The 18,320-nt window shown below is 49.0% G+C and overlaps 1 protein-coding gene across 1 annotated transcript in view; it reads left to right on the forward strand.

Moving 5' to 3' along the window:
• The window catches only part of LOC141122108 (uncharacterized), a gene marked incomplete at both ends in the record, with an annotated part of 58,857 nt that overhangs the window by 38,488 nt on the left and 2,049 nt on the right, over positions 1–18,320 (forward strand). The window contains 5 exon segments of the mRNA XM_073611939.1: positions 1,836–2,102; positions 4,734–4,781; positions 5,341–5,562; positions 9,831–10,013; positions 14,201–14,322. Of these exon segments, the coding sequence (XP_073468040.1) occupies positions 1,836–2,102; positions 4,734–4,781; positions 5,341–5,562; positions 9,831–10,013; positions 14,201–14,322 (842 nt within the window).

Here is an 18,320-nt window from a genome sequence, read left to right on the forward strand (position 1 = left end):
TCAGGACAACAAAGTATTTCAAATGGTTTGATGTCCTGGACTGGGATCCGCTCTCCCCCCTCCTCTTCCGGTGTTTAGATGGTTCTGTTCGCTCCATAAAATCCTGGCTCACCATTACTGACGTGAAAATTCCAAATCCATGTCTCCTGCGCTAATAAAGTGCCCTTTCAGCCTTCTAGTATAATGCATCTGTCTACACCCGTATCTTCCCAAGTAACACAGCCATGACCACCGTCCTCACATTCTTCGCTCCACAGCTCGACTTGTTCCTGGAGAGCCTGTGTTCTGTTTATTTACAGTACTTAACAATAGAGCTTGATGGTTTCTGTGGCGGAACGTCCCTACACTCGGCTTGTGTGCTTTCGTCATATACCGCTTCCTCCCATTCTGAATATAGATATAAGATATTCCAACCGCTCACAAGCACAAAACAAGACGATACTTGTTTAAGTGCTGAACATGGACTCTTTTATTTGAGATACACAAATATATACAGCAGGCTTACAATAAAACTGTAACCAGAAACCTAATTAACAATTAACTAATCCCTTAAAGCAGCCGGTGTGACTCCGTGCCCTCCTGAGCATTGTTATGATTAATCAGGATTTCACTACAGGTCAGACTTGTCACCGAGCTTCACATATTGGTATAAACACAGTACTCCTTCTCACAATAGCAGGAGCTAATTACAATTAACAATACAAACAGTGATTCCCCCCCCCCCCCCCCTCAGCCTAGTAGGCAACAAACTATAGTAGGAGTAGATTGCCCGTCTCCTACCCAGTTCTAGAAGCCAATGTGATCAGCTCTCTCAACTAACATGTTGAGTTCAGAATCAAACAAACCAAGAATAGTCTTTACATATATCCTGGGAGATATTGTGGATAAATATCACTGTCCCATTTTAAGTAGTCCAAGATATATTTTCTCAGTCACCCTGTGCCAGGATAGCACAGGGTAACTTAGACATAAGAGGTGCATGGGGAGCTGAAACATGGGTTTCCCAACCTTTCCAAGGGATTCTGGGTTCCACGGGCCCTCCCGTCAGTTTCACAATCAGCCAATCAAGCACAGGCAAACAGGAGGAGTTATACAAATCTCAACCAATGACTAGGTGAGTGTACGTGCGTGTCTGTGCAGGGGCAGTGTGTATGATTTCCCGCCCCCTGTACTTGTAAGCCATGCTCTTCAGCTAGACAAAGAAAACCACATGGCTGGCCTTGAAATCGTGGACACTGTCCCCGACCAAAACGCACTCAAAGACTCCCGTTTTTTCATTGGCGTGAATCCTTATTCTGCATTGTTCAGAGAACAACACATACCCGGATTATCCTACCATTCCTGAGGATGGGAAGTTAATCTGCAGGAACACGCCATAGTCCCTTCATGTACTGATCAGATATACACAAGTGTACATCCCCCCCATAACCGATAATGTCTTCGCAGAGTAAACACATCCCCCCCCAGACGATCGTCTGTGCATTGCACAGGGGCCATTCGCTGGCGGACATATCCCCACTCTGCAAATACTTCTCTACATCTTACAAGAAACTTTTCACTACCAAAACGGGTCTCAACTGGCGTCATTCTGCCCCAGTCCACTCTTTAGAGCTGGCGGCAGGAGAACTAACACTGGGAGACACTATGACAATACATAATAAATACATCTTCATAAAATTTCCACAACAGATGGCACTTTGTAGTTGCTTTCAATTGCCTCCAGTGCAATGGCAAGTTCTCAAGCACGTCACAACAGGTTCTCTTTATTACAAATCTTTACAATTACTATGTATGCTCAATCAGCTGTATAAATGCTGATATTCTTGTTTCTTCAGAAAAAAGCAGAAAAGCCAATCTTTAAAAATATTCCAAAAGTAGAGGAAGAAAAGGAAGTGGTTGAAAAGAAGGTTGAAGAAGTAATTGAGGAGCCTGAGGAATCCAATGATATTCCAGCCATCCTTAAGAAAATCACAGCCAGCATGGAAGAACAATCTACCCCAGTATCTGATCTGCTTCCTCCTCCATCGACTCCATCACCTCCATCACCCCCATCACTCCCGACTATACAGAGGCATGAAGAGAAGAGAACCTCACTTCCTCAGGTACATCATGAAGATCCCAATTGTAGGCCACAATATGGAGCTAGTGATTGTTAATCATGAATTACGGGAAGGAGAGGTCCTGTGACATATGGGGGGGTAATATGACTTACAGCACTCCTCCTTGCTCTGTATTGCAGTGGCTGGGTCCTTTTGTTAAGGCCTCCTGTTCACATTTCTATCCATCTCCCTGCTAACGATTGCAACCCTTCCTGAAACCCTCATAGATTATTGGTGTGATCTGTTGATTTGATCCTGGTGGGATTGTGGAGCATTGCTGGGTCTCTATGGCAGAACAGTTTTCTGGGATAGAATGTTCTCTCACCATAAACTGAGCACTAGTATTATATGGGTGTTGGACATACATGTGAGATGTGATTGTCATGCATTCGCTTGACCTGTATGTAAAATGTAAAAATAAAGCACAAACTGGTGTGAGAAGCCCGTAGCCAGTCCACAGTTGGCGGACCCTTGTATACCCTTCAGATAGGGTTGCCACCTTTTCTTCAAGTCAAACCCGAACACTTTAGCAGTGCACAGCAATTTTTTTTTATATACATATATTTCGCTAATAATATTTCTAATCGTATGAAGTTAATAACAAGAGTTCCCCTTTTACATCTGAACTCGCAGAGTTTTCCCTTTCTATGTAAGGGGAGACTCTGCAGACTCTGATGTAAGGGAGAACTTTGGGGACTCCAACATAAGGGATACTCTGGGAACCTGGATCTAAGGGGGGACACTGAGAACTCTGATGTATGGAGAGGACTCTGATGTAAGGGGGAACACTGTGGCCTCTGGTGTAAAGGGGACCTCTGATGTAAGGGGTGCTCTGAGAACCCTGATTTCCCTCAGTGTACTCACTCAAAGGCAGGAGAGAGAAGGGGGGAGACTTCAGTCACAGACAGGGATGGATGGTGAGCTCACTCACCCCTTGGCAGTCAGCACCTCTCAACCAGATGTATCTGAGCCTGCTGGACTTCAAATTTCCAGCCCCCACTTTCCTTTTTTGAGACACAGCCCTGGGGATTGGAGTGTGGGCAGACACAGAGGGGTAGAGGCGAGAGAAAGAGGTACAGATCGAGCCCTCTCTCCTCTCCCCTCTGTGTGTGTGTTTGGGGGGGATTGTTAGTGCTGGCTTTGAGCAGCATGAAAGAGCGTGTAACAGACACTCTCAGCTTAGACAACTGCAGCCAGCAACCCTGCTGGGAAGCCATAGTCCAGTCTGAATACTGTGTCTGGGTTTCAGGCAGTCTGAAACCCGAACGCATGATTCCAAACCCAAACTGTTCGGGTGCATCAAAGGCAGGTGGCAACCCTACCTTCGACCTTTGTTATCCAGTTGGCTGACCCTTGTATACCCTCCTGACCTTTGTTCCCCAGTTGGCTGACCCTTGTTTACCCTCCCGACCTTTGTTCTCCAGTTGGCTGACCCTTGTATACCCTCGTGACCTTTGTTCTCCAGTTGGCTGACCCTTTGTATACCCTCCCAACCTTTGTTCTCCAGTTGGCTGATCCTTTGTATACCCTCCCAACCTTTGTTCCCCAATTGGCTGACCCTTGTATACCCTCCCGACCTTTGTTCCCCAATTGGCTGACCCTTGTATACCCCCCCGACCTTTGTTATCCAGTTGGCTGACCCCTTGTATACCCTCCCAACCTTTGTTCCCCAGTTGGCTGACCCTTGTATACCCTCCCGACCTTTTTTCTCCAGTTGGCTGACCCTTGTATACCCTCCCAACATTTTTTCTCCAGTTGGCTGATCCTTTGTATACCCTCCCAACCTTTGTTCCCCAGTTGGCTGACTCTTGTATACCCTCCCAACCTTTGTTCTCCAGTTGGCTGACCCTTTGTATACCCTCCCAACCTTTGTTCTCCAGTTGGCTGATCCTTTGTATACCCTCCCAACCTTTGTTCCCCAATTGGCTGACCCTTGTATACCCTCCAGACCTTTGTTCCCCAATTGGCTGACCCTTGTATACCCCCCCGACCTTTGTTATCCAGTTGGCTGACCCCTTGTATACCCTCCCAACCTTTGTTCCCCAGTTGGCTGACCCTTGTATACCCTCCCGACCTTTTTTCTCCAGTTGGCTGACCCTTGTATACCCTCCCAACATTTTTTCTCCAGTTGGCTGATCCTTTGTATACCCTCCCAACCTTTGTTCCCCAGTTGGCTGACTCTTGTATACCCTCCCAACCTTTGTTCTCCAGTTGGCTGACCCTTGTATACCCCCCAACATTTTTTCTCCAGTTGGCTGATCCTTTGTATACCCTCCCAACCTTTGTTCCCCAGTTGGCTGACCCTTGTATACCCTCCCAACCTTTGTTCTCCAGTTGGTTGACTCCCGTATACCCTCCCGACCTTTGTTCCCCAGTTGGCTAACCCTTGTATACCCTCCCAACCTTTGTTCTCCAATTGGCTGACCCTTGTATACCCTCCCAACCTTTGTTCCCTCTGTGATGGGAAGGAAGAGAAGAGAATATACAGTACATAAAGGGAGGTGGTGTGGGGGAGGGGTTCTGGGTTATTCTAGACATTCTTTACCTGGTTGGGTTTCAGATTGATAAATTCCTGAGGTGTTAATGGAATACTTTATCTAATGCTCTCTAATCAATACTGTTTGTTTTTCATAGAGGCCGCTTATATCCCGGTTGCCAAGGCCCAGACCACAGGCAACAAAGGTGATTCAATCCTACCAAAAACTACCTTTTTGTATGACACTTGCTGTTAAATGAATACAATTAGAATAGGATATATGGTACATGACAGGTCATACTGTATATAGGATATAAAAGGTACATGACATGCCATATATAGGATATAATAGGTACATCGCATGCCATATATAGGATATAAAAGGTACATGACATGTCATATATGGGATATAAAAGGTACATGACATGTCATATATGGGATATAAAAGGTACATGACATGTCGTATAATGGGATATATGGTACATGACATGTCATACTGTATGACTATACAGCTCCCCCATACCCTATGCAAATGACTATATAGCACCCCTTTTATATCTGGCATATGACTACACAGTGCCCCCATACCCCTTGCATATGACTATACTGTAGAGCACCCCCACATAACCCTGACTTATGACTATACAGCACCCACATATTTCTGGCATACGACTACACATTGCCCCACCCCTATACCCCTGCTTGCTTATAAAAATGAAGCCCCAACACTTCAATGTTATTGATAAGAAGATTCTTCTATTTTAGCCCTTCAGACAGACCCCTGTTCCTGTCCAGCTGAATTCTCAGGATCCTCCTATATCTCCCGTTCCAAACGTGACACCGAAGGCAGCTCCACCTTCTCTAGATACGGATGACGAGGAGGAAAAATGGCCCTTGGAGACCCCAACTGTTGTCCCAGAGATCCCCCCATTCGTCCTCCAGTTCCAAGACACAAGCTGGTTCTCCAGGATCTTCTCTGACATACAGGTGATGTGTAAGGAGATTGCGGGTATGACTTGGGAGAGGCCTTCTTTGGTCCATTGTGTGTCCTGTTCTATCATAAGGAGCATGTTGGACATCATGGAATTTTCAGTGGACATTTGGCCATAATGTTTAGAATAGGACAGTTCCCTCATGAAAGTCAGGAAGTGCCAGGATGGAGAATTACACAGCAGCCTAGATGACTCAAGCTGGGCCATGCATGAAGAGGTACCTACCTTAGCCATGTCAGAGCACTTGGCTGTGCCAGAAATGGCTAATGTTTGGCTTTAAGTCAGACTTTCCATAATGGTACTATACAGTGGGGAAAATAATGATTTGATCCCCTGCAAATTTGGCATGTTTGCCCCCTTACATAGAAATGAAGGGTCTATAATTGTTATCATAGTTGTGTTTTACATGATAGAGACAGAATATTAACCAAAAATCCAGAAAAAAAAATGATACAAATGTTATACAGTAAATAGAGTTGCAGTTCAGTGAGTAAAATAAGTATTTGATCCCCAAGCAAAACATGACTTAGTACATGGTGGAGAAACCCTTGTTGGCAAGCACAGAGGTCAGACATTTCTTGTAGTTGGTGACCAGGTTTGCACACATCTCAGGAGGGATTTTGGTCCACTCTTCTTTACAGATCTTCTCTAAATCCTTAAGGTCTCTTGGCAACTCGAAGTTTCAGCTCCCTCCATAAATTCTCTATAGGATTAAGGTCTGGAGACTGGATAGGCCACTCCATGACCTTAATGTGCTTCTTCTTGGGCCACTCCTTTGTTGCCTTGGCGATTATGTTTTGGGTCATTGTCATGCTGGAAGACCCATCCATGACCCATCTTCAGTGTTCTGGATGAGGGAAGAAGGTTCTCATCCAAGATCTTACAATACATGGCCCCGTCCATTGGCCCCTCAATGCGGCAAAGTCAGCCTGAACCTTTTAGCAGAGAAACAGCCCCAAAGCATAAAGTTTCCACCTCCACCTGGGAATACAGCTACCTCCTGATGGCACAGAACGCTCTGTAAGCCAAGTCTTTCAGAATCTCTGTGACTGGCTTCATACTCCCTGACCAGTTTAATTCTAAGCCAAGGTTGACATATCTGAGTTCAGTGGGTATTCACAAGTTTTACGACATTATATGACATGTCTCTGTGACAGAACCATCCAGCACCCAGCTTGGGTGCTTCCGTCAAGATATAGCTTCCTCCAGTCTGGACTCAGGAACCGGGTATTATAGCTGAGCACCCAAGATCTAGACGACACTAGCTTAGGTAGAAACTGGACTCTCTTATTTGTAAGCTCACACAGAATTTATATACCAAACAAAATCGTATAATAGCTTGATCACGTTATCCTTACAACTAGCACACCTAAGGAACAGCCAACATAAACAGTATTCTAATCCACATCTAGCAACTAATAGCTGACAGTGATCTAATTACCATGAACTAATTAACAACTAGTCACTTAAACAAGCCTAGATGCCCAGACCGCCTGGCAACAAGCCCACAACCCTGAATACACAAAGTACATTAGACATTGTCATACACAAAGTACATTAGACTCTGTCCTGGGTGTATCTCTTCTCCCCCTCCTCTCTCTCTCTTTTCTCTCTGTCCTGGGTGTATCTCTTCTCCCCCCCCCCCCCCCCCTCTCTCTTTTCTCTCTGTCCTGGGTGTATCTCTTCCCCCCCTCTCTCTTCTCTCTCTGTCCTGGGTGTATCTCTTCTCCCCCTCTCTCTCTCTCTCTCTCTCTCCTCTCTCTGTCCTGGGTGTATCTCTTCTCCCTCTCTCTCTCTCTCTCTCTCTCTCTCTCTCTCTCTCTCTCTCTCTCTCTCTCTCTCTCTCTCTCTCTCTCTTCTCTCTCTGTCCTGGGTGTATCTCTTCTCCCCCCCCTCTCTCTCTCTCTCTCTTCTCTCTCTGTCCTGGGTGTATCTCTTCTCCCCTCTCTCTCTCTCTCTCTCTCTCTCTCTCTCTCTCTCTCTCTCTCTCTCTCTCTTCTCTCTCTGTCCTGGGTGTATCTCTTCTCCCCCCCCCCCCCTCTCTCTCTCTCTCTCTCTCTCTCTCTCTCTCTCTTCTCTCTCTGTCCTGGGTGTATCTCTTCCCCCCCCTCTCTCTCTTCTCTCTCTGTCCTGGGTGTATCTCTTCCCCCCCCTCTCTCTTCTCTCTCTCTGTCCTGGGTGTATCTCTTCTCCCCCTCCTCTCTCTCTCTCTTTTCTCTCTGTCCTGGGTGTATCTCTTCTCCCCCCTCTCTCTCTCTCTCTCTCTCTCTCTTCTCTCTCTGTCCTGGGTGTATCTCTTCTCTCTCTCTCTCTCTCTCTCTCTCTCTCTCTCTCTCTCTCTCTCCTCTCTCTCTGTAGTGGGTGTCTCTCTCTCTCTCTCTCTCTCATTTCCTGCCCCTCTCTCTGTCCTGGGTGTATCTCTTCTCCCCCCTCTCTCTCTCTGTCCTGGGTGTATCTCTTCTCCCCACCCCCTCTTCTCTCTCTGTCCTGGGTGTATCTCTTCCCCCCCTCTCTCTCTCTTCTCTCTCTGTCCTGGATGCATCTCTCCTTCCCCTCCTCTCTCTCTCTCTCTCTCTCTCTCTCTCTCTCTCTCTCTCTCTCTCTCTCATTTCCTGGCCCTCTCTCTGTCCTGGGTGTATCTCTTCTCCCCCTCTCTCTCTCTTCTCTCTCTGTCCTGGGTGTATCTCTTCTCCCCCCTCTCTCTCTCTCCAGGGTGTATCTCTTCTCCCCCCTCTCTCTCTCTCTCTCTCTCTCTCTCTCTCTCTCCTTGGTGTATCTCTCCTTCCCCGGCACCCTTTGCATTGTACTGATGTTAGTCCGCTGACTCTCCCCCCCTCTCTCTCTCTTCTCTCTCTCCTGGGTGTATCTCTTCTCCCCCCGTCTCTCCCTCCTCTCTCTCTCTCTCTCTCCCTCTCCCTCTCCCTCTCCCTCTCCCTCTCTCCTCTCTTTCTCTGTCCTGGGTGTATCTCTTCTCCCCTCTCTCTCTCTTCTTTCTCTGTCCTGGGTGTATCTCTTCTCCACCCTCTCTCTCTCGTCTCTCTCTGTCCTGGGTGTATCTCTTCTCCCCCCCCTCTCTCTCCTCTCTCTCTGTCCTGGGTGTATCTCTTCTCCCCCTCTCTCTCTCCTCTCTCTCTGTCCTGGGTGTATCTCTTCTTCCCCGGCACCCTTTGCATTGTACTGATTTTAGTCCGCTGACTCTCCCCCTCCCCTCTCTCTCTCTCTTCTCTCTCTGTCCTGGGTGTATCTCTTCTCCTCTCTCTCTCTCTCTCTCTCTCTCTCTCTCTCTCTCTCTCTCTCTCTCTCTCTCTCTCTCTCTCTGTCCTGGGTGTATCTCTTCTCCCCCCCTCTCTCTCTCTCTCTCTCTCTCTCCTCTCTCTGTCCTGAGTGTATCTCTTCTCCCCCCTCTCTCTCTCTCTCTCTCTCTCTGTCCTGGGTGTATCTCTCCTTCCCCAGCACCCTTTGCATTGTACTGATTTTAGTCCGCTGACTCTCCCCCCCTCTCCTCTCTCTTCCTGGGTGTATCTCTTCTCCCCCCTCTCTCTCTCTCTCTCTTCTCTCTCTGTCCTGGGTGTATCTCCTCTATCTCTCTATCTCTCTCCTCCTGGGTGTATCTCTTCTCCCCTCTCTCTCTCTCTCTCTCTCTCTCTCTCTCTCTCTCTGTCTGTCCTGGGTGTATCTCTTCTCCCCCCTCTCTCTCTCCTCTCTCTCTCTGTCCTGGGTGTATCTCTTCTCCCCTCTCTCACTCTCTCTCTCTCTCTCTCTCTCTCTCTCTCTCTCTCTCTGTCTCTCTCTGTCTCTCTCTGTCTCTCTCTGTCTCTGTCTCTCTCTCTCTCTCTCTCTCTCTCGCTCTCTCTCTCTCTCTCTCTCTCTCTCTGTCCTGGGTGTATCTCTTCTCCCCCCTCTCTCTCTCCTCTCTCTCTCTGTCCTGGGTGTATCTCTCCTTCCCCGGCACCCTTTGCATTGTACTGATTTTAGTCCGCTGACTCTCCCCCCCCCCTCTCCTCTCTCTTCCTGGGTGTATCTCTTCTCCCCCCTCTCTCTCTTTTCTCTCTGTCCTGGGTGTATCTCTTCCCCCCCCCTCTCTCTCTCTCTCTCTCTCTCTCTCTCTCTCTCTGTCCTGGGTGTATCTCTTCCACGGCACCCTTTGCATTGTACTGATTTTAGTCGGCTGACTCAGTCAGGGTTTTTTTTTTATCAGTTCTGACCATTATAAAACCTTTTCATGAATGTTTCTAGACGTGTTTTTTGCCCTCCTGGTTGCAGGCAGAACATGTAGAATTTGAGGCCCGGCTCCTGCATGGGGTTCTTCATATGGAGCTGCCGATACGGACGGAGTTGCTGAGTGCTCTGCAGATATTGTATGAACAGGGGAACCTGAGAGACCTAAAAGGCACTTATCATACTCTGATGGGGGCGCTAAACTCGAGGAGGGGCATCAATATGAAGGTAAAGTCATGCTAATCTCTATCAATGAAGCTTGACACTAAATGAAAAATGATGCAAAAAAAAGCTCTATTCCTCAGGGGCGGGGCTTTCTTGAATTCACTTTAATTTGAACAAAGAAGCTTTGGAATTTCCTAGCACTATAATAATGTGTATGTTGCATGTCTGTCTGTATGTGTGTGTATATAGTGTACCGGCAGAGGAAGGAACAGTCAAGTGCGTATGTGTCAGCCTAGGAGGGAGGAGAGAACACGTATGTGTCAGCCCAGGAGAGAGGAGAGAACACGTATGTGTCAGCCCAGGAGAGAGGCGAGAACACGTATGTGTCAGCCTAGGAGAGAGGAGAGAACACGTATGTGTCAGCCTAGGAGAGAGTAGAGAACACGTATGTGTCAGCCTAGGAGAGAGGAGAGAACACGTATGTGTCAGCCTAGGAGAGAGGAGAGAACACGTATGTGTCAGCCCAGAAGCGAGGAGAGAACACGTATGTGTCAGCCTAGGAGAGAGGAGAGAACACGTATGTGTCAGCCTAGGAGAGAGGAGAAAACACGTATGTGTCAGCCCAGGAGAGAGGCGAGAACACGTATGTGTCAGCCCAGGAGAGAGGCGAGAACACGTATGTGTCAGCCCAGGAGAGAGGAGAGAACATGCATGTGTCAGCCCAGGAGAGAGGAGAGAACACGTATGTGTCAGCTAAGGAAGGAACACGTATGTGTAAGCCCAGGAGAGAGGCGAGAACACATATGTGTCAGCCCAGGAGAGAGGCGAGAACACGTATGTGTCAGCCCAGGAGAGAGGCGAGAACACGTATGTGTCAGCCGATGAGAGAGGAGGGAACACGTATGTGTCAGCCCAGGAGAGAGGAGAGAACACGTATGTGTCAGCCTAGGAGAGAGGAGAAAACACGTATGTGTCAGCCCAGGAGAGAGGCGAGAACACGTATGTGTCAGCCCAGGAGAGAGGCGAGAACACGTATGTGTCAGCCCAGGAGAGAGGAGAGAACATGCATGTGTCAGCCCAGGAGAGAGGAGAGAACACGTATGTGTCAGCCTAGGAAGGAACACGTATGTGTAAGCCCAGGAGAGAGGCGAGAACACATATGTGTCAGCCCAGGAGAGAGGCGAGAACACGTATGTGTCAGCCCAGGAGAGAGGCGAGAACACGTATGTGTCAGCCGATGAGAGAGGAGGGAACACGTATGTGTCAGCCCAGGAGAGAGGAGAGAACACGTATGTGTCAGCCCAGGAGAGAGGAGAGAACACGTATGTGTCAGCCCAGGAGAGAGGAGAGAACACGTATGTGTCAGCCCAGGAGAGAGGAGAGAACACGTATGTGTCAGCCCAGGAGAGAGGAGAGAACACGTATGTGTCAGCCCAGGAGAGAGGAGAGAACACGTATGTGTCAGCCCAGGAGAGAGGAGAGAACACGTATGTGTCAGCCCAGGAGAGAGGAGAGAACACGTATGTGTCAGCCCAGGAGAGAGGAGGGAACACGTATGTGTCAGCCCAGGAGAGAGGCGAGAACACGTATGTGTCAGCCCAGGAGAGAGGCGAGAACACGTATGTGTCAGCCCAGGAGAGAGGCGAGAACACGTATGTGTCAGCCCAGGAGAGAGGCGAGAACACGTATGTGTCAGCCCAGGAGGGAGGAGAGAACACGTATGTGTCAGCCGAGGAGAGAGGAGAGAACACGTATGTGTCAGCCTAGGAGAGAGGAGAGAACACGTATGTGTCAGCCTAGGAGAGAGGAGGGAACACGTATGTGTCAGCCTAGGAGAGAGGAGAGAACACGTATGTGTCAGCCCAGGAGAGAGGAGAGAACATGTATGTGTCAGCCCAGGAGAGAGGAGAGAACACGTATGTGTCAGCCCAGGAGAGAGGAGAGAACACGTATGTGTCAGCCCAGGAGAGAGGAGAGAACACGTATGTGTCAGCCCAGGAGAGAGGAGAGAACACGTATGTGTCAGCCTAGGAGAGAGGAGGGAACACGTATGTGTCAGCCTAGGAGAGAGGAGAGAACACGTATGTGTCAGCCTAGGAGAGAGGAGAGAACACGTATGTGTCAGCCTAGGAGAGAGGAGAGAACACGTATGTGTCAGCCCAGGAGAGAGGAGAGAACACGTATGTGTCAGCCCAGGAGAGAACACGTATGTGTCAGCCCAGGAGAGAACACGTATGTGTCAGCCCAGGAGAGAGGAGAGAACACGTATGTGTTAGCCCAGGAGAGAGGAAAGAACACGTATGTGTCAGCCCAGGAGAGAGGAGAGAACACGTATGTGTCAGCCCAGGAGAGAGGAGAGAACATGTATGTGTCAGCCCAGGAGAGAGGAGAGAACATGTATGTGTCAGCCTAGGAGAGAGGAGAGAACATGTATGTGTCAGCCCAGGAGAGAGGAGAGAACACGTATGTGTCAGTCCAGGAGAGAGGAGAGAACACGTATGTGTCAGCCGAGGAGAGAGGAGAGAACATGTATGTGTAAGCCTAGTGGAGAGAGGAGAAAAAATGTATGTGCCAGCCCAGGAGAGAGGAGAGAACACGTATGTGTCAGCCCAGGAGAGAGGAGAGAACATGTATGTGTCAGCCAAGGAGAGCGGAGAGAACATGTGTGATTGTGGGACGTTCCGTGACAACATGTATGTGTCAGCCGAGGAGAGAGGAGAGAACACGTATGTGTCAGCCTAGTGGAGAGAGGCGAGAACACGTATGTGTCAGCCTAGTGGAGAGAGGCGAGAACACGTATGTGTCAGCCTAGTGGAGAGAGGCGAGAACACGTATGTGTCAGCCTAGTGGAGAGAGGCGAGAACACGTATGTGTCAGCCCAGGAGAGAGGCGAGAACACGTATGTGTCAGCCCAGGAGGGAGGAGAGAACACGTATGTGTCAGCCTAGGAGGGAGGAGGGAACACGTATGTGTCAGCCTAGTGGAGAGAGGAGAGAACATGTATGTGTCAGCCTAGGAGAGAACATGTATGTGTCAGCCTAGGAGAGAGGAGAGAACACGTATGTGTCAGTCCAGGAGAGAGGAGAGAACACGTATGTGTCAGTCCAGGAGAGAGGAGAGAACACGTATGTGTCAGCCGAGGAGAGAGGAGAGAACACGTATGTGTCAGCCTAGTGGAGAGAGGAGAGAACATGTATGTGTCAGCCCAGGAGAGAGGCGAGAACATGTATGTGTCAGCGCAGGAGAGAGGCGAGAACACGTATGTGTCAGCCCAGGAGAGAGGCGAGAACACGGATGTGTCAGCCCAGGAGAGAGGAGAGAACACGTATGTGTCAGCCTAGGAGAGAGGAGAGAACATGTATGTGTCAGCCCAGGAGAGAGGAGAGAACATGTATGTGTCAGCCTAGGAGAGAGGAGAGAACATGTATGTGTCAGCCCAGGAGAGAGGAGAGAACACGTATGTGTCAGTCCAGGAGAGAGGAGAGAACACGTATGTGTCAGCCTAGGAGAGAGGAGAGAACACGTATGTGTCAGCCTAGGAGAGAGGAGAGAACATGTATGTGTCAGCCCAGGAGAGAGGAGAGAACACGTATGTGTCAGTCCAGGAGAGAGGAGAGAATACGTATGTGTCAGCCTAGGAGAGAGGAGAGAATACGTATGTGTCAGCCGAGGAGAGAGGAGAGAACATGTATGTGCCAGCCGAGGAGAGAGGAGAGAACATGTATGTGCCAGCCCAGGAGAGAGGAGAGAACACGTATGTGTCAGCCCAGGAGAGAGGAGAGAACACGTATGTGTCAGCCCAGGAGAGAGGAGAGAACACGTATGTGTCAGCCCAGGAGAGAGGAGAGAACACGTATGTGTCAGCCCAGGAGAGAGGAGAGAACACGTATGTGTCAGCCCAGGAGAGAGGAGAGAACACGTATGTGTCAGCCCAGGAGAGAGGAGAAAACACGTATGTGTCAGCCCAGGAGAGAGGAGAGAACATGTATGTGTCAGCCCAGGAGAGAGGAGAGAACACGTATGTGTCAGCCCAGGAGAGAGGAGAGAACATGTATGTGTCAGCCCAGGAGAGAGGAGAGAACATGTATGTGTCAGCCCAGGAGAGAGGAGAGAACACGTATGTGTCAGCCCAGGAGAGAGGAGAGAACACGTATGTGTCAGCCCAGGAGAGAGGAGAGAATACGTATGTTGGGGTGGAGGAGGGGAATGTGTGTGAAGAGGAAATGATTGAACCCTGTCATATGTCCCAGGAGGTGGAAGATTTGGACTTTCTCTGGTTCTGTCTGCATTTCCTCATCCAACTGTCTGGTGGGAGAAGAGAACTAATACTGGAACTCCTAGTGACCTGTGTGCAGACACACCCATCACACAGGTAGGTACACCTCTCTCTACAGACACACCCATCACACAGGTAGGTACACGTCTCTCTACAGACACACCCATCACACAGGTAAATGCACCTCTCTCTACAGACACACCCATCACACAGGTAGGTACACGTCTCTCTACAGACACACCCATCACACAGGTAGGTACACCTCTCTCTACAGACACACCCATCACACAGGTAGGTACACCTCTCTCTACAGACACACCCATCACACAGGTGGGTGCACCTCTCTCTACAGACACACCCATCACACAGGTAGGTACACCTCTCTCTACAGACACACCCATCACACAGGTAGGTACACCTCTCTCTACAGACACACCCATCACACAGGTAGGTACACCTCTCTCTACAGACACACCCATCACACAGGTAGGTGCACGTCTCTCTACAGACACACCCATCACACAGGTAGGTGCACGTCTCTCTACAGACACACCCATCACACAGGTAGGTACACCTCTCTCTACAGACACACCCATCACACAGGTAGGTACACCTCTCTCTACAGACACACCCAAAACACAGGTAGGTACAAGTCTCTTTACAGACACACCCATCACACAGGTAGGTACACGTCTCTCTACAGACACACCGATCACATAGGTAGGTACACCTCTCTCTACATACACACCCATCACACAGGTAGGTACACCTCTCTCTACAGACACACCCATCACACAGGTAGGTACACGTCTCTCTACAGACACACCCATCACACAGGTAGGTACACCTCTCTCTACAGACACACCCATCACACAGGTAGGTACACCTCTCTCTACAGACACACCCATCACACAGGTAGGTGCACGTCTCTCTACAGACACACCCATCACACAGGTAGGTGCACGTCTCTCTACAGACACACCCATCACACAGGTAGGTGCACGTCTCTCTACAGACACACCCATCACACAGGTAGGTGCACGTCTCTCTACAGACACACCCATCACACAGGTAGGTGCACGTCTCTCTACAGACACACCCATCACACAGGTAGGTACACCTCTCTCTACAGACACACCCATCACACAGGTAAATGCACCTCTCTCTACAGACACACCCATCACACAGGTAGGTACACGTCTCTCTACAGACACACCCATCACACAGGTAGGTACACCTCTCTCTACAGACACACCCATCACACAGGTAGGTACACCTCTCTCTACAGACACACCCATCACACAGGTGGGTGCACCTCTCTCTACAGACACACCCATCACACAGGTAGGTACACCTCTCTCTACAGACACACCCATCACACAGGTAGGTACACCTCTCTCTACAGACACACCCATCACACAGGTAGGTACACCTCTCTCTACAGACACACCCATCACACAGGTAGGTGCACGTCTCTCTACAGACACACCCATCACACAGGTAGGTGCACGTCTCTCTACAGACACACCCATCACACAGGTAGGTACACCTCTCTCTACAGACACACCCATCACACAGGTAGGTACACGTCTCTCTCTACAGACACACCCATCACACAGGTAGGTACACGTCTCTCTACAGACACACCCATCACACAGGTAGGTACACCTCTCTCTACAGACACACCCATCACACAGGTAGGTACACGTCTCTCTACAGACACACCCATCACACAGGTAGGTACACGTCTCTCTACAGACACACCCATCACACAGGTAGGTACACCTCTCTCTACAGACACACCCATCACACAGGTAGGTACACGTCTCTCTACAGACACACCGATCACATAGGTAGGTACACCTCTCTCTACAGACACACCCATCACACAGGTAGGTACACCTCTCTCTACAGACACACCCATCACACAGGTAGGTGCACGTCTCTCTACAGACACACCCATCACACAGGTAGGTGCACGTCTCTCTACAGACACACCCATCACACAGGTAGGTACACGTCTCTCTACAGACACACCCATCACATAGGTAGGTATACATCCCTCTGTAGACTGTCAGGAAGTTTGATGATTAATCAAGTCAGCAATATTAATTATTTCATGACTGAATATACAGTAAGACATTTGCCTTCAGCCCTTTTGGTGTGATAATTAGCCTAAAATGAATAAATATAACCACAATGACCGAAATTAATTGTTCCTAAATTCATAACTCTATGTAGATAAAATTGTATTAAAGTATGGACTATGGTTCAATAAAAAGTCACCAACAATCACATATGTTATATGACATGGACACATTTAAATGATATCATGGACTAGAAGAATAATTAGTATGACTGTGAGACAACCAGGTCCGCACTACAAGACCTTCCCCTTGTAGACTGAGACAACCAGGTCCGCACTATAAGACCTTCCCCTTGTAGACTAGCAGAAAGCCAGGTCCACACTATCAGATCTTTCCCTTGTAGACTATGAGACAACCAGGTCCACACTATCAGACCGTCCCCTTGTAGACTATGAGACAACCAGGTCCACACTATCAGACCTTCCCCTTGTAGACTAGCAGACAACCAGGTCCGCACTACAAGACCTTCCCCTTGTAGACTATGAGACAACCAGGTCCGCACTACAAGACCTTCCCCTTGTAGACTGAGACAACCAGGTCCGCACTACAAGACCTTCCCCTTGTAGACTATGAGACAACCAGGTCCGCACTACAAGACCTTCCCCTTGTAGACTATGAGACAACCAGGTCCGCACTATCAGACCTTCCCCTTGTAGACTAGCAGACAACCAGGTCCACACTATCAAACCTTCCCCTTGTAGACTATGAGACAACCAGGTCCACACTATCAGACCCTTTCCCTTGTAGACTAGCAGAAAACCAGGTCCACACTATCAGACCTTCCCCTTGTAGACTAGCAGACAACCAGGTCCGCACTATCAGACCTTCCCCTTGTAGACTAGCAGACAACCAGGTCCGCACTATCAGACCTTCCCCTTGTAGACTATGAGACAACCAGGTCCACACTATCAGACCTTCCCCTTGTAGACTAGTAGACAACCAGGTCCACACTATCAAACCTTCCCCTTGTAGACTATGAGACAACCAGGTCCGCACTAGCAGAAAGCCAGGTCCACACTATCAGACCTTCCCCTTGTAGACTATGAGACAACCAGGTCCGCACTATCAGACCTTCCCCTTGTAGACTATGAGACAACCAGGTCCGCACTATGAGACCTTCCCCTTGTAGACTATGAGACAAACAGGTCCACACTATCAGACCTTCCCCTTGTAGACTAGCAGACAACCAGGTCCACACTATCAAACCTTCCCCTTGCAGACCATGAGACAACCAGGCCTGCACTATGAGACCTTCCCCTTGTAGACTGAGACAACCAGGTCCACATTATCAGACCTTCCCCTTGTAGACTATGAGACAACCAGGTTCACACTATCAGACCTTCCCCTTGTAGACTGTGAGACAACCAGGTTCACACTATCAGACCTTCCCCTTGTAGACTATGAGACAACCAGGTCAGCACTATCAGACCTTCCCCTTGTAGACTAGCAGACAACCAGGTCCGCACTATTAGACCTTCCCTTTGGGTTCTTCTGCAGCAGAATGAAAGGGAAAAGTCTGTGCTACTGGCTGTGCTAATACAGTTTAATTTAATTACAAGATGCCTAAACGGAGGTGATACCGATCAATAATGTGGGTTGCCATGAAATGGTCTGACTTCAACTGTCTCTTAAGTCTGGGTTCACACTTATGCCGCATGCGGCTAGGGGTCCGGTGCGTCACTGTTCTCCGTTTCAGGGACGAATCCGGCTCCAAATTTTGCCTGAATTTAGACCTGAAATGGAGCCAAAGATGCACAGGTCCTCTGTGCAATCCGCTCCGTAGCCGCCTTGGAGATATGTGAACCCACTCCATAGAGAGCTGGTCACAATCTCCTGTCATGCGAATTGGATGCAGGAAAACTCTCATCCAAATCTCATATGTATGAACCCTAAAGTGTTACTAAACCCACAACAGTCAGTATATGCAGCAAAGCATGCTTATTGTAC

The sequence above is a fragment of the Aquarana catesbeiana genome, unplaced genomic scaffold, assembly GCF_042186555.1.
Source record: "Aquarana catesbeiana isolate 2022-GZ unplaced genomic scaffold, ASM4218655v1 unanchor246, whole genome shotgun sequence".
Lineage (NCBI taxonomy): Eukaryota > Metazoa > Chordata > Amphibia > Anura > Ranidae > Aquarana > Aquarana catesbeiana.